The sequence below is a fragment of the Lipotes vexillifer genome, unplaced genomic scaffold (genome assembly GCF_000442215.2).
Source record: "Lipotes vexillifer unplaced genomic scaffold, Lipotes_vexillifer_v1.1 scaffold1491, whole genome shotgun sequence".
Taxonomy (NCBI): Eukaryota; Metazoa; Chordata; class Mammalia; order Artiodactyla; family Lipotidae; genus Lipotes; species Lipotes vexillifer.
Genome location: NW_006771679.1, coordinates 178,607 through 193,411, shown reverse-complemented (window position 1 = coordinate 193,411; position 14,805 = coordinate 178,607). Strand labels below are relative to the sequence as shown.

Here is a 14,805-nt window from a genome sequence, read left to right as displayed (position 1 = left end):
ATGTAATGTATAACTGACTCACTCTGTTATAAAGCAGAAACTAACACACCATTGTAAAGCAATTATACCCCAATAAAGATGTTAAAAAAAAAAAAAAAAGAATGAACTGAAAAAAATGGACAAGATAAAAACTTCTGCTCTTCAAAAAACACTGTTAAGAAATGGGAAGACAGGCCATGGAGGGGGAGAAAATATTTGCAAATCATATAGCTGATAAGAAACTTGTATCTAGAATATACAAATAATTCTCAAAACTCAATAATAAGAATACAATCTGATATAATGAGCAAAAAATTTGAACACTTCTCCCAATAAGAAACAACAAAGGGCAAAGAAGCACATGAAAAGATGTTCAACAATTATGAATCATTAGGGAAATGCAAATTAAAACTACAATGAGATACCACTACACACCCATTAGAATGGCTGAACTTAAAAAGACTGACCATATCAAGTCTTTGCAAGGATGTAGAGGAACTAGAACTTTCATAGGCTGTTGGTGGAAACAGTAAATAATGCGAACATTTGGAAAACAGTTTGGCAGTTTCTTAAAACATTAGATACCTACTATATGATCCAGCTATTTCACTCCCAGGTATTTACCCCAGAGAAACAGAAGCATATGTTCATATAAAGACCTGTACATGGATGTTCATATCAGCTTTATTTATAAGAGATAAAAACTGGAAATAACCCAAAATATCTACCAACAGGTGAATGGATGAACAGTTGTTGTAAATTCATACAATGGAATGTTACTCAGCAATGAAAAGGAATGAACTATGGACGAATCTTGAAATAATTATGCAGAATGAAAGAAGACTTAAAAAAAGTAGTGTGTGCATGTGTGTGTGTGTGCGTGTGTGTGTATGTATGTATATAACGCATATAGTGATTCCATTTATATAAAAGTCTAAGAAATGCAAACTAATCTACTGTGACAGAATGCAAATCAGTGGTTGCTTGGGGACAAGGATGGGGGTAGAGAGGGCTGGGAGAGAGAGATTCCCAAGGGGCTCTTTGGCGGTGACGCATGCGTTCATTATCTTCATTTTGGTGATGGTTTCATGGTTATACGTGTCAAGTTATATTGTACAGCTTAAATTTGTGCAATTTAGTTTATATCAATTATGACTCAGTAAAGCTGCTATAAAAGGAGTATTTGTTTCCATTTTGAATATTTTTTAGCACTTTGATTTTGGCAATTCATTTATGTATAATCTCAGACATATTTTGAATAGCGTATAAATTATTGTTAATTCTAATATCAGTCATTTGAGTTTCATCTCCGTATTATTCTCAAAAACTCCAAGCTAGTTTAAATATATAATCTGCTCAAAAAAATACAGATTCTGAAAAACTTTCCTTCTCTGTTTTTTTCACCATCTATCATGAATTGGTATAGAATTGGTATAGAAGCAATCTAATACTACCATCTTTCAGCTAATTAGTTTATGTCATTGTTTTTCAATTTAAGCAAACAATTTTTGTGAGGCAGACAAAAGTAAAATCCATGGAATAGTTCAAAATTATAACACTTTTTTTTTTCAATCTCAAGGGAAAAATTATACGCTACAGTCAGCACAGACCTTTTAATTTAGGGTACTGATTCTCCATATGTCTTATGAAAAAATTTCAAACATACACAAAAGTACAGAACTGAATAATGAATCTATATGTACCTGTCACCAAGCTTCAATCATTATCAACATTTTGAGATTCTTGTTTTATCTACTGAGCTCCCCTCACCTTTTTATGGAACATTTTAAAGCAAATTCCAGGTATCATACCATTTCATATCACAGATATTTCAATATTTACATCTTTTTCTAATAAGCCAACAGCTTTCTAAAAAATTGCCTCACACAAAGTTAATTATACTTCATTACCAGAACACTTAATTTCTTATGCTTCTCCCCTACAATTTGTATAGGAGTGTGTCCCATTTAGAAATTCTTCTTTCATTAACTGAAGTGCTCAGGAAGATGGTTTTTAAGAAAAGCAATATGAAGACATATGTATAAGTTTATAGGAATGTTAATATTTTTAAGAGAAATATTTTTGATAGGTTATTCTGAAATTAAAACAAACACGAGGGATCTAGAATATATTAACAAACAGAGGTTCATTTGTTTCTTTAGTAGTTCACTTATTTATATATCCTTCCATGGTTCCACCCAGTTCCAAGCCAGTAGTGGAGCTGGCTTGTCGCAGTTTGTGAGATATGGCTGGTAAAGCTTTTGGAATTTTGTGAGCTGGTTGTTAAACATCACTATTATTAAAAATTATTTAGATTTTTAATAAAACAAATTTTATTAAAAAACCCAAAATACTCAAAAACTCAACAATTTTAATTTTACTATTATCTATGCTCTTCAGTTTACATGTCTATTGTATAATATCTGTGTGGTGGAAACATCATGTTTGCTACTGAGCATCTTTTCTCTACTCCATGTTTAGTAATGTTATGTTGGAGGCCTGAAGTTAGTCATGGTGGGAATATTTATGCCACAGATAAAAGCAAATGCTACAAATTAGAACCATCCCTCACACCCCTGCCTGGACAGCCTGTTGTTAACAGTGGCCAGCACAACACTGCTTCCACCTTGAGCATTAACTCTGAGTCAGGTACTGGAGTCACATGATATATTTCTTGTCTTCTGAAATTTGAGCATAACGATCCTTCTAATGTTACAGTATTAAAAGCACATTAAATAGAAGGCACCAAATAGACAAATGTGAATAGGTCTGTAGGAAAACAAATGCAGAATACATGGTATGTATTAATAATTTTTAATATATGCCTTTAAAGTTCCTTTATTATGAGGTTCAAAATATTAACATAGAGAAACTTGTTATGCTGAAGCTCAGGAAATAAAAGGAACCCTAGGGAGGTAGCATCTTTGCTTTGAATTGTTTCATTACTTGAATTTTAGAAGCATATAAAGTGTAATTAGATAGTGATTTAATAAGAAGATTAGAATACTATATAAAATGTATATATATTCTTTAAATGATACAACAGAATACTAAGAAAAATAATTATGACTCTGATTTTTAAAGAATAAGTATAATTTGGGAACTATCATATACCAAAGACTGTGAGAGCTTAAGTGTATACCAAGTCAAGTGTGTTTAATAGATAAGTGATTTTTTATCAAAGTAGTCAAAAAGAAATCTATTTTTAAAATGAGGTTTTAGTTAAAAACTTAAAATGCTACCAGAATTTGCCAAACTTGTTTTGCCAGTTGATATTTGCAGAAATCAAAGCTTTGTCTGTCTAGTCTGCATTTATATTTAGTCTGGGCATTTAATCTCTCTTTTGATCTTAGGTTTTGCCATACGCTTTAAGTTGTTTTATAAGGCTTTACCATTAAGTTAGTTTCATAGATTGTAAAATCATCTTGTACTAGCGAACAGCTTATTTTAAAACTGCTCAGAAAATACATAAAGGAGTAACAAGGAATTAAAATGAACACTGTGTTTCTTTATATGTGTTTCTATTTAGGTTATTTACCTCTTGTGAAAGCTGTGTTACTTGGTTCTTTTGATGTTCCAGGTCTTTTAGAACCATCGAGTTTCGTTTTTCTAACTGAAGCACTCTTCTTGCCAAGTGGACACTAGGAGAATGGAATAAGAAAATTAATGCTTACAAAAGAGGAATACTATCTCAAATACTCAAAATGTGTTTGTGTGCTTGAAAACTAACCATTTCCTAATAATACTTAAATATTAACAGGAAAAATATGGAGTCGAATAATATGTTCAGGTGTCAACAGTGGAAGACCAATATCCCAACAACTCAAATTTTGAAAGTAACATTAAATATCTGCATAATAATGTAACTGTGATATATTGATTATCACAGTAATAGTTTCTAGCCCTTGTTATAAAAGTGGAAAGTTACATTATGATACTTGCTTGAAAAGACCGCAAGAAAGCAATTCACAGCTTTTCTTCATTTTTATAAAAATTTACCATTTACAAACAAATAAGGCAATTAGTTGAAACAGTAATAACCTTGTACTTTGAAAAGCATCAGTGTTTTCCTCAGACAACATAATGCATTTTATAATACAAAACACAACTGAATAGATTTTCTATTGAAAAAAGAGATGGAAAAGATGTCTGAAAAGTGGAGACAGTTGTCTAACAGTAAAGGCAACAATTCTGTATTAAAAGAAACCACTAAAAGATCACACTGTGATCATCACAAGATGATCACAACTTATTGTATTGAGTGTAATCTTTAGTATTTAAAATCACATTAAATGTAAAATGTCCCAATTCTACTTTTAAGACATAATTAAGAAAAAAAGGTTCAGCTATAAGAAGCATAAAATCATCCCTACTAACCACTGGGGCATAATTCTTTAAAAAAAAAACTGCTAATAATGTTGAGAACAGATGTTGCTCCAAAGCCCCTCTCTGTAATTCCAGAAACTTAAAAATTTAATATTTATCACATTTTCATATTCTATGTGACTTAACCCATTAATCTCTGAATTGCAAAATCTGTAGAAACTGAGAAGACAGATGTTTTACAATGACAAGAAGTAAAATATTTTTGTTCTAAATGAAATTATAGGACAGAAATAATTCCATTGTATTTCAAATATTTCCTAACATCAGATAAAGGAATTCATACAAAACTCTGAAAAAAAATGCTAAATGTCACCCTATACATCTATTTCTAAGAACTTGTTATTCCAAATGAAAAAGATGAGCTCTTTTGTTATACAGTGAATTGGGTAGCTTATTTAGATATGCTCATATCTAAATTCCTATCCTTTCAAGTGGCATAAGATTTTGCCTTAATAATCAGTTTGAGTCAGAGATGGAAAAGACACAGTCCCCGTTTTCTGTGTCATTTTTTTTTTTTTTTTTTTTCGGTACGCGGGCCTCTCACTGTTGTGGCCTCTTCCGCCGCGGCGCACAGGTCTCTGGAAGCGCAGGCTCAGCGGCCATGGCTCACAGGCCCAGCCGCTCCGCGGCATGTGGGATCTTCCCGGATCGGGGCACAAACCTGCATCCCTTGCATCGGCAGGCGGACTCTCAACCACTGCGCCACCAGGGAAGCCCCTGACAGTCACTTTTTACAAAAAACAGCTTTATTGATATAAAATTTTCTTGATATGTAACTTATAATACCATAAATCCCGCCCATTTAAACTGTACAATTCAATGGTTTTTAGTATATTTAGAGTTGTGCAACTATTACTATAATTTAGTTTAAGAATATTTTCATTACTCCCACCCCCTCAAAATTTGTACCCCTTAGCATCACTCCCCATCCTCCCTGTTCAGCCCTAGGGAACCACTAATCTACTTTCTTCCTTTATTGATTTTTAAGATGTTTGCAGTTTAAAGAACTCTTATAACTCAACAATTAAAAGACAGTCCAATTAGAGAATTTACAACAGTGCCTTATCTATAGAAAGTTCTGAATAATTGCATACACACATTTTTGCACTTCTCATATGGTGATTTCCTTAGGAAGTGCAATGATTGGGTCCAAGCACATGTGCATTATGAATTTTCAGATATTCCTCTTGAGAGGCTGTACAAATTTAAATTCCTATGAACTAGAATGAAAGTTCTCCAATGACAGAAAATTTTTAAAAATTTGTTTTCTAACGTATTCTAAGTGCCTTGGAGAATACCTGGTACAATAATAATCTGTTCAGTAATAAACCGTTCAGTGAATGAACTTTATACAAGACCTCCTGTTTCTTTATGCCCTAGCCAACACTGGGCAATATCAATCTTTAAAAGTTTTGCTAACTTTACATATAAACAATAGAATCTTATTTTAAATTAAATTTGTGAGGTTAAACACCTCTACATTTGTCAGACATTTGTATTTATTATTTAATAAATTGATGTTTATGTCCTTTTACCATTCACTTCAAATCTTACCTACGTGGTTAACTCTATTCTACATCTAAATTACCTAAAAGTATCACGACCTCCCAAAATCTCAACAGAACCAACCTATTTTCCATTAATGTCTACTCTGCTTAATGTCCCATAAACATGTTTTGTATATTCCTTCCACTGTACCTCTGTTGGTCCTCCAGTCTGGAGAAGATAGGTTATTCCACTGATTGGGAGCCCAGCTTTTTCTGGAAGGCTCCCTCCGAGGTCCACTTCCTCCATTTCTGACCAGGCCAGCCTTCACTGATCTCTATTCCTCTGACTGACGTAGGCTGGCACACAATACAGTGCTAAATTATATGGTTTTAGATATTTCTTGATCGTCTTTCAGGTGTTCATCTTGTCTCCCCCAAAAGATACAATTTAAAAGAAGACTTACCCTCTGTGGTGTGTGCTGAACAGAGGGGGCACTTACTAAATCCTTCCTGACTGATTTTAAGTAAATTTTGCTCAAATGCTAGAATTTTGCTCAAATTGCTACAAACCATATTCCAAGGTTGCAGAGTCTCAATATTAAAGTACAACTAATGCTCAGCATCTAAGCACTGAACTAGTAATAAAAAAGAGCATAAAGTTTATAAGGGAAGAAGGCAAATGTCACAGATACCAATTCACCGCTTCCATATTTCAACCTCCTAAACTTTTAAATGTGGCACATTGTTGTGCTGAGTGATTTGGTGCTACAGGTGGATTCTGTTTAGAAATGTGGGATATTAGAAATCAGAAGAAAGGAGGGGAGTTTAGTTTAACTGAAATTCAAAGCAAGACAAAAGAAGAATTGCTCAACTAGCTGAGTTTATGTCTCCTTAACGACAATGTACATACTATGAAAACAAATCTTTAATGAGTTTTTTTATAATGAGTAACCGTGGATACAGTTAGGGAAAATGACTCCTGCTAAAGTTTGTTTGTTTGGCTATTTATTTATTTAGTACTGAACTCCTCAAGAAAGCACTGCTTTTACAGGCTCTCTGTTGGGACACTAAAGTAGGTACAGCATACAATTTTTCCTTGTAATTATATAACTGCCATGTGATTTTTACCTGCACCAACATTAAGTTTTACATCAACTAGAAACTAATACCACAAGAGTATAGTTTTGTATTTGAATTTTAAACTAAAATTTCACCTCTTATCTGGTAAAATTACTTCCCCAAGGGTTACCTCTTAGCTCTCTCAGCACCTCTTGACTCAAAATAAAAGTTATCCTCTTGGATTTGTCAATGGCAGTCAGTAGTTCTGATTATCACATACAATTTCATAGTAGCATAGCCCAGGCAGTGTGAACATGGCCGACCTCCATTTATACCTGAGATATCAAAGCACAGTGGAGGACTGATGCTCTGTCCTGAGACCTTCAATATTGGATGGTTCTCTTAGTATTACCAAAACTCCAAATAAATAAGTGTAGGTACTTAGTTACCTGCTAATTAGTTACTTGGTCTGAAACAACATTTGGTTTTTTGCTCTTTTTCAGTTTTATCAGGTCAGAGTCCTGTCTCAATTAGCATGGCATGGAAAAATGGTTCAAAAAAAGGGCACAGGGGCCAGAACGATTTCAGCTTCAGAAAGCATAAGGTTGCTCCCTGCACTAACTGCTTTCTTGGCAGTTACTGAGGACTAAATAGTGGTGCATTATGATTACCTATAGTTATATGAGTCTTTTTCTAGTTTTTCTGTAGGTTTAAACTTTCAAGTTGATCATGAATAGATTAGCAATAACTTTTTAAAGGTTTCTAAAACCAACCCAAATGAAATAAGCAAAACTTTCTCTAAGGAGGAAAATGAGAACTCACACATGTGAGAATAAAGGAGATGAAACCAAAATTTCATTATGCACAAAAGTTTGCTAGGAAAATAAAAGTTTCCCCTGCTTTATTTTTTCCTTTATTATAAAGATTAGTCTACTGTGAAAGTTTCAACTTAAAGCTCTTTATAAAACTAGACAGAAACTAAAACAAAGATCAATAGTATGCAGTAAATCTTGCAATTTGAAAGGTTTAAAAACCTTCAGAAAAGTCTCCACATTCAGATCTGCCAAAACAAACAGAGCAGCACACACTAAGGCCACGTTACTGCCTGGGTGTTACCCATTTAGTGTTACAGGTTAAGGAGCATAACCAAAACATGCAACTAGAAAATCTTGTTTGCTATTTTCAAAACAATCACTACCAAAACAAAAACATTACTTCAGATTTTCAAGTTTAGTCAAGAAGAGCCTTTTATATTTTAAGCGACTTTAATTGTATATGCCCTTTTAACTTTCCACAACTTTGTCCCAGAAAGCTTAACACAATATTTAGTTACTGTTCATATCTCTATTGAAAATTCAAAATGTGAGTAAGCTTATTTAACAATTATAATGTGTTTAAGATACACTTTTGGAAGTTATTTTTCAAACTAATTTTGAAAAATTAGTTTTGCTACCTCTTTATTGGAAACTGGCATTATGGTCTATGTCTTAAGAAACTGATTAATATCAAAGAAAGTGAATCTCAAAACTAGTTTCATGTCCAGGGGTTGTTTCCACTAATTATTTCAAGAGGTCTCATTAAAATTTTAAAACAAAATTGTTTTAAATGAAAACTCAACCTTGTGCCTCATTAAAGTTTCTGGAACATTGGCTTTACCTCTAAAATCAACTGTGTGATCTATTTACGTTAAGAAACATTAATTGACATAACAAACTTTTATTGGACGCCTACTCTACGCCAGGCACTCACTGTGTGGTGAACTTCTTTGCATCCATTTTCTCATTTTAACTTCATAAAATATACATTGGGTGGCAATAGGTAACTAGTGAAAATTTTCAGTGGCTATCCAATTTACTAACAGCAATATGGCACTCAAAAACAGAAGGCCTAAAAATTAAAGTTGTGAATAACCATTAGAAATTACCTTTTTGAAGGATATTCAATGATATAAGAAAATGTTCAGGGTGAAATTATAAGATAAAAAATTAAATTTCTAAGTTACACATAATAATACCCTAAATATGTAAGAAAATATATGTATCTGTATACATTTTTGAATGGCTATCTTTGGACAGTAGGATTACTGGTAATTTTCCTAATATTCTAAAATAAACATATTATTTTTATAATCAGAAATCCCCTCCAATTAAGTGTCACCCTAAAATATTTAATTCTGGTTGTTGAATATATGAAATTTTAAATCAAATTTAGCATGAATGGGATATATTGTGTAGCAGATGAGCAATAAGTTCCTTTGAAATTTTAATATATTTTGAAACGTGCTGATGTATAATGAAAACTTTATTATGCAAATATTTCATTTGCCATTATGACTGAGTTATTTTATAATTCACCTTAAGCTTCCATTGCTTTAATTTCAAATGTGACAAATTAAATATAGATTCTCTTGAAGGTTATATTGCTTTCATCTTAAATAAATTAAACTTAGAGCACAAAGCCATTGACTGCTTTACAAATATCCATTAAGAAATCAAATATGGACTTTGCAAACTTCAGAAATGCATCAGACCCTAAACAGGGATCTTCTTTGCCATTGGTCGATTTTGTGCATACAGTAGGCACTCAATAAAAGTTGTTGAATGAATGTGCAAAGGAATGCATAAATGTCCTCTTTGGCTATCTAGACTTACTTTCCCTTCACTCAGTTTAGATGACCTCAGAAGCACTTCCTCAAAATAACCCTCTGGTTCATCATGAGAAGAATGCCTGGCACCAGCTGGTAGGAGATATTAATAGCATGCCCATTAGGCACTTGTTCAAGGCACATAGATAGCTCAGTGATAAAATCTTTAGAAATATTTGGACAGTTAAGATTATTCAGAATATAAATCAGTTGTGGTTCCTTAAATCTTCTATCTCAGTATTAAGAAATCAACATCTGTTTTGGAAATTCTTAAAAAAATAGTAAGATAATAGTAATAATTGCTTTCAATTTTAGAAGAACTCAGCATTTGGGGGCTAAAGAAAGAAAGCTTACAACAGAAAAATTCTTTTTTCTTCTTGTGACCAAGATTCTTTTGAAGGAATCAGATGATAAAATAGAGAAGAGAATGGACTTCCTCCTTCAAATTTCCATTTTTAGCATTTTACCAATCATTTGCCACTGATAAAAAAGTCGCTTGCCCACAAAACTACATTTTTATTCCTCCCTAGGCAACATAATGCTCAAAAGCAGAGATATGCTGAAAATCACAAATTATCCTAGGTCACCCTTAGGAGGGACTCAGGGGAGAATGGGAACGGAATGGGACTATGACCAATTTTTTCAAGTAATACATAATTTAGAAATACTTGCATCTTCACTAAACAGAATTAACCATTCCAACTACAATTTGATATCTGGTAGTCTTCTACCCTTGATCTGTTCAGTGTAACCAGTAAGAAACTTAAATTTTAAGCATCCTGTTGTTACTTCTCATAAAATGGTCTATATCTTACATCACTTTAGATAGCTGTAAAGAGCCATTACCCTCTGAGCCAAAGTTTCTACAAAAGTATTAGAATCAAGATGAATTGTTTATCTTACTTAGTGTGTAATGTCTCTAAACATTTAAATCTATTCATGTAAAGATAACAGATAGCAGCTCTGAATCCTCAAATACTGAGGATGAAGAGACAATTCTACTAGGTATCTTACACCATGCTAGGTAGGGACAATGGAGAATAAACAAGAAGATGTAGTTGCTGACCTTGAGGAACTTTCCATCTAGCTGGGGAAACAATATGGAAAATGAGAGCTAGTGAGATAAGACAAATGCTCTGTCGTATGGTATGTGGAAAATAGACATTATAGGCAGAGAGATATACTACCCTCATTTGGGGTAGAGAGGTAAATAAGGCTGGAGAGGTAGGGCCACATGGAAGGGCTTAAAAGTCTGATAGAAACATTTAGATTTGTTATGGTAGCAAGCAGGGCTCTTTCTGCAAAGCAGGATGAATTCAGGTGGGAGAAAGGAGTTAGGAGTTAGGTCACTGGAAAACCAATTAACATAGGTACAATTTTCTCTTAGTATATTTTAAATAGTATCTCAATAAATAACTAGTGGATCTTCTAAAAATTTTCTTGGTCTTCACAAAGTGTTTTATACTTTCAATAACAGTATATATGCTAGCTCTATCTCTCTCTCCCAATCTCTTTCTTTTTCTCTCTCTCAAGTATACATCAAGGAATGTAGACAGGTGAATAAAAAACAAGTGAAAAAAAAAGGAAGCATAATTCATTAATTTTAACCTGAAAATTGTTGGTACAAAAAAGCATTTGTAACTCACCTGAAATTAAGATGAAAATAAATTTAAAATGGTGTCATTATCACTGAATCCAATTCTAGGAAAATTCTAATGTACACTTACATTCTACCAAACATTAAACTCACTTAAAAATACATGAAATGCACGATTATTACTTACTGTGTTTGTAAGCAATTTAATATTTATGCATACTAAGAATAAAGTAACTTTATTTTGTCACTCCACTCATTACATTATCAAAAAGCACAATGTAATTACATTTAGCTTGAATGGATAAGTGAAATGAATATATTTTGATTTTACCTTTGCTTTAGTCGTCTTTTGGCTGTTGTGGGAACATTAGCACCATAGCCATAAGAAAAAAGAATCCTTTCAGCCTCATCTTCATTTTCAACTGGAAAATATTGAAGTGTACAATGTGAAATATTTTTTTTCTTAAAAAGTGTGGCAGAAGTGAAAATAAAAGAGGTCATAATAATGAATTAAGGAGCATAAGAACATTTAAAAGGGCTAATGCATAACCTCAAGCAGACCATTTGTAAGCAGCAGCACAGTTATTTCGTAAAGTATATACTTGCTTGGATTTGTTCCATCTATTTTTAAAAGGTTTAGTAAGGGACTGCATCATATGACACGTTAAGTTTTTTGTTATAAAGCATAATAATACAGATGTTATTTATTCTGAGGTTCAGAGGTTTTCTGCATGAAATGTATGTTATGTACTTATGAAAAAGTAATGATAAACTCAATTTCATTACTTCTTTTCTTGATAAGAGAAATGACTATTTTTAATTAGGAAAGATGTTCATTATTTTATCAGAAAAACAACTTTATCCTAACTTGCAATAATGAAATTATGCATTTAAGTAGGCTACTCTGTGAAGAAAATGTACAGTCCTAAGAATCTATTGATAGCCTTTTTAAAAAAATTACAGAAAACACAGTAACACCATTTACTTCTAAATTTTGCTATTGTCACACCACTCCCCCAAAGGAATTTTAACTAACAGGTTAATGTTTTATGGGTAAAACGTTTAAATGCGATGACAATTTACTGTAAGTTGAGATGGAAAAATATTTAATCAAAGGCTATAAAAACTAAAGGTTTTTTAAACCTTTAAAAAAGGTTTAAAATTTAAATTTAAAGCAGTTCATGACATATAACAATTTTTATAACATTATTCATCAATTACCAGTATTTTAATGTCAAAAAGAGAAACTACTTTCAGAAATGTTTCAGGTTTAAAATAAAGCCTAATATTTTACATTAGTAAGTGAAGCTATTTGCAGGCCTATCACTGTAATATGCACTTATTTGTTGTTTGATCCTTCTGTAGTAAACATTGCAGGAATATTCATATTCCTGTTTTTTTCTTCAATTTTGACCCTATTCACAGTGAACCAAGACCAGTTTTCAGAGGTAGGATTAGTAGTTATGAGGGACAAGTGTAAGCAAGAGATGCTATGTGCCATTGCTGATAGTAACAGCTATCATTGCTCAGGTCCAAGTTGGCTTCTCCAATCCAGCTCTATCAGAACTAGAGCAGGCATTTAGATACCTATCTGATGCTTGTTTCTCTTAAATAGTTCTAAGGTCAGAAGAAAGAGGGGTAAATTTAGCTAACATCTCAAAAACCCATCAGATACTGATGGACAACTTAAATTTGAGTTTAATACTTACTGGATTAATAACTCATGGGCTAACTATCCTAGTGGTGATTTAATTACAGAAACAATGTCCTACACAAAATGGCAAATGGTACTAAAGGGATATGAACGTGTCTTAGTACCACTATTTTTCCCATGCTAGAGGCATTAGGAAGGTATGGGGAGAATGACATTCACAGAGAATGTGCAGGAAGGAACTGCAATGTGTAAAGGCACAGAGCTGTGAAGTTTCAGTAGTTGTGAGACAAGTGGCTGAAGTTAGTCTGGAAAGCAATAGTAGTAGAAAGGGAGGCCAAGTTCCAACTGTGAATGGGACTAAAGTCTTATTTGCTAGGCTAAAGAGTCTGGATTTTATTCTAGAGACAACAAGAAATTAAAAGAGATTAGTACAGGTAAGTGACCGATAGATTTTTGTTGTTGATGCTGATATTATAGGGAAAAAAATTCCAATAATGGTTAAAGGGTGACCTAGATTGGTAGCACAGAGAACTCCTTACAGGTTATAGTAATAATCCAGTTGTGACTTGGTCCATAATAGCAATGGAGGATGGAGAAAAGAACCTGGATTCTAGACAAGTGAGTAGGTATGGAGGTGAGATGAGGCACTAGAAAGGAAGAGGGAGGAATCAAGGTTGACAGAAGCTAGCTGGGTAATCAGACAGACTTCAACCTTACTAACAGATCGAGAATACAAGAAAATTAATACGTCTTAGGGAAGGAAGGGAAAATATAAATAATGTTACATCTTCAACGACTGCAAGAATTCCATACAGACCTGTGGAATCACTAGGCTGTGGCCAGTAACTGAAATTGTGGAAAGGGATAAAATTATCCAGAAAGTAGGTAAGTAAGAACTGAAGAGGATGAGGGGGGAAAAAAAAAAAACAACAAAAAACCTGGTAACCAGAAAGAGATAAAAGAAGAGATAACAAAAGCGACGGAGAAGAAACAATCAAAGGCAGATGACTTAAGCAAGAGAAGAGTTTTGAGAAATGTGACAAAAGCCCAGCAGAGGTTACAAGTAGGATGAGGTTGGAGAGTGGGTCCCTCAATTTGACAATTAGAAATCTGATATTTAAAAAAAATTTATTTAGCTTCTAGACAATACCTGTACTTTTAACAATTTGATGACGATCTTTGAAAATGAAACTCCTCAAATATACAAATATTAAACTTATTTGATTACAAAAAGCAATTCAAATGTAAACAGGATACTGTAATTTGCCATGGTTACACCTTAACAAATGAAGTCTAACTATCTTCATCTCAGCTGAAATGAGCTGAATTAGATGATAATCCTTTGAATATTGTACACACTATAGTACTAAAAAAGAATGTTTTGCACTTACATCTTACAAATTTTATTTAATCAGTATTCGTTAAACAAGGATAGGAATATTCTAATTTCCAATGTCAACAGATAGAAAAGAATCTAGTTCACTAATCTTCCAAGTACAAGCAAATGTATTTTATTCTAAGATACTTTTAAGATGGTTTATAAAATATCATAGCAAAAAATTAATTTATATATCTTTTCTAAAGATTTTATTTAGAAAATATTTACACTCATGGAAAAGCTGAACGAAGTGTACACTCATATATCCAACATCTGGATTCAAAGTTAAACATCGTACTATATTTATTTCTCACACATTTATCTATCACTGTATCCATTCATGAATCCATCTTATTTTTTTGATGTATTTCAAAATAAGTTGCAGACCTGTGTCTTCACCTCCAAACAGTTCAACATGTAAATCATCAACTATAGTTCAATATTACTTATAGTTCTTTTTTAAAAATAAAATTTACATATGGTGAAAGGTACAAATCTTAAGTCTATCATTCAATGAATTTTGAGAAATATAAATAGTCGACCCTTGAACAACAGGGTTCGAACTGCTTGGGTCCACTCAAACATGAATTTTTTTTTTTTTCTTTTTTTTTGCGGTACGTG

The 14,805-nt window shown here is 32.8% G+C and overlaps 1 protein-coding gene across 1 annotated transcript in view; it reads right to left on the bottom strand.

Moving 5' to 3' along the window:
• PIBF1 (progesterone immunomodulatory binding factor 1) overlaps window positions 1–14,805 on the bottom strand; it is a 195,598-nt gene that overhangs the window by 44,929 nt on the left and 135,864 nt on the right. The window contains exons 12-13 of the mRNA XM_007447100.1: window positions 11,484–11,574; window positions 3,518–3,620 (exon numbers count right to left, since the gene is read on the bottom strand). Coding sequence (XP_007447162.1) covers window positions 3,518–3,620; window positions 11,484–11,574 — 194 coding nt within the window. The remainder of the gene's footprint in view (window positions 1–3,517; window positions 3,621–11,483; window positions 11,575–14,805) is intronic.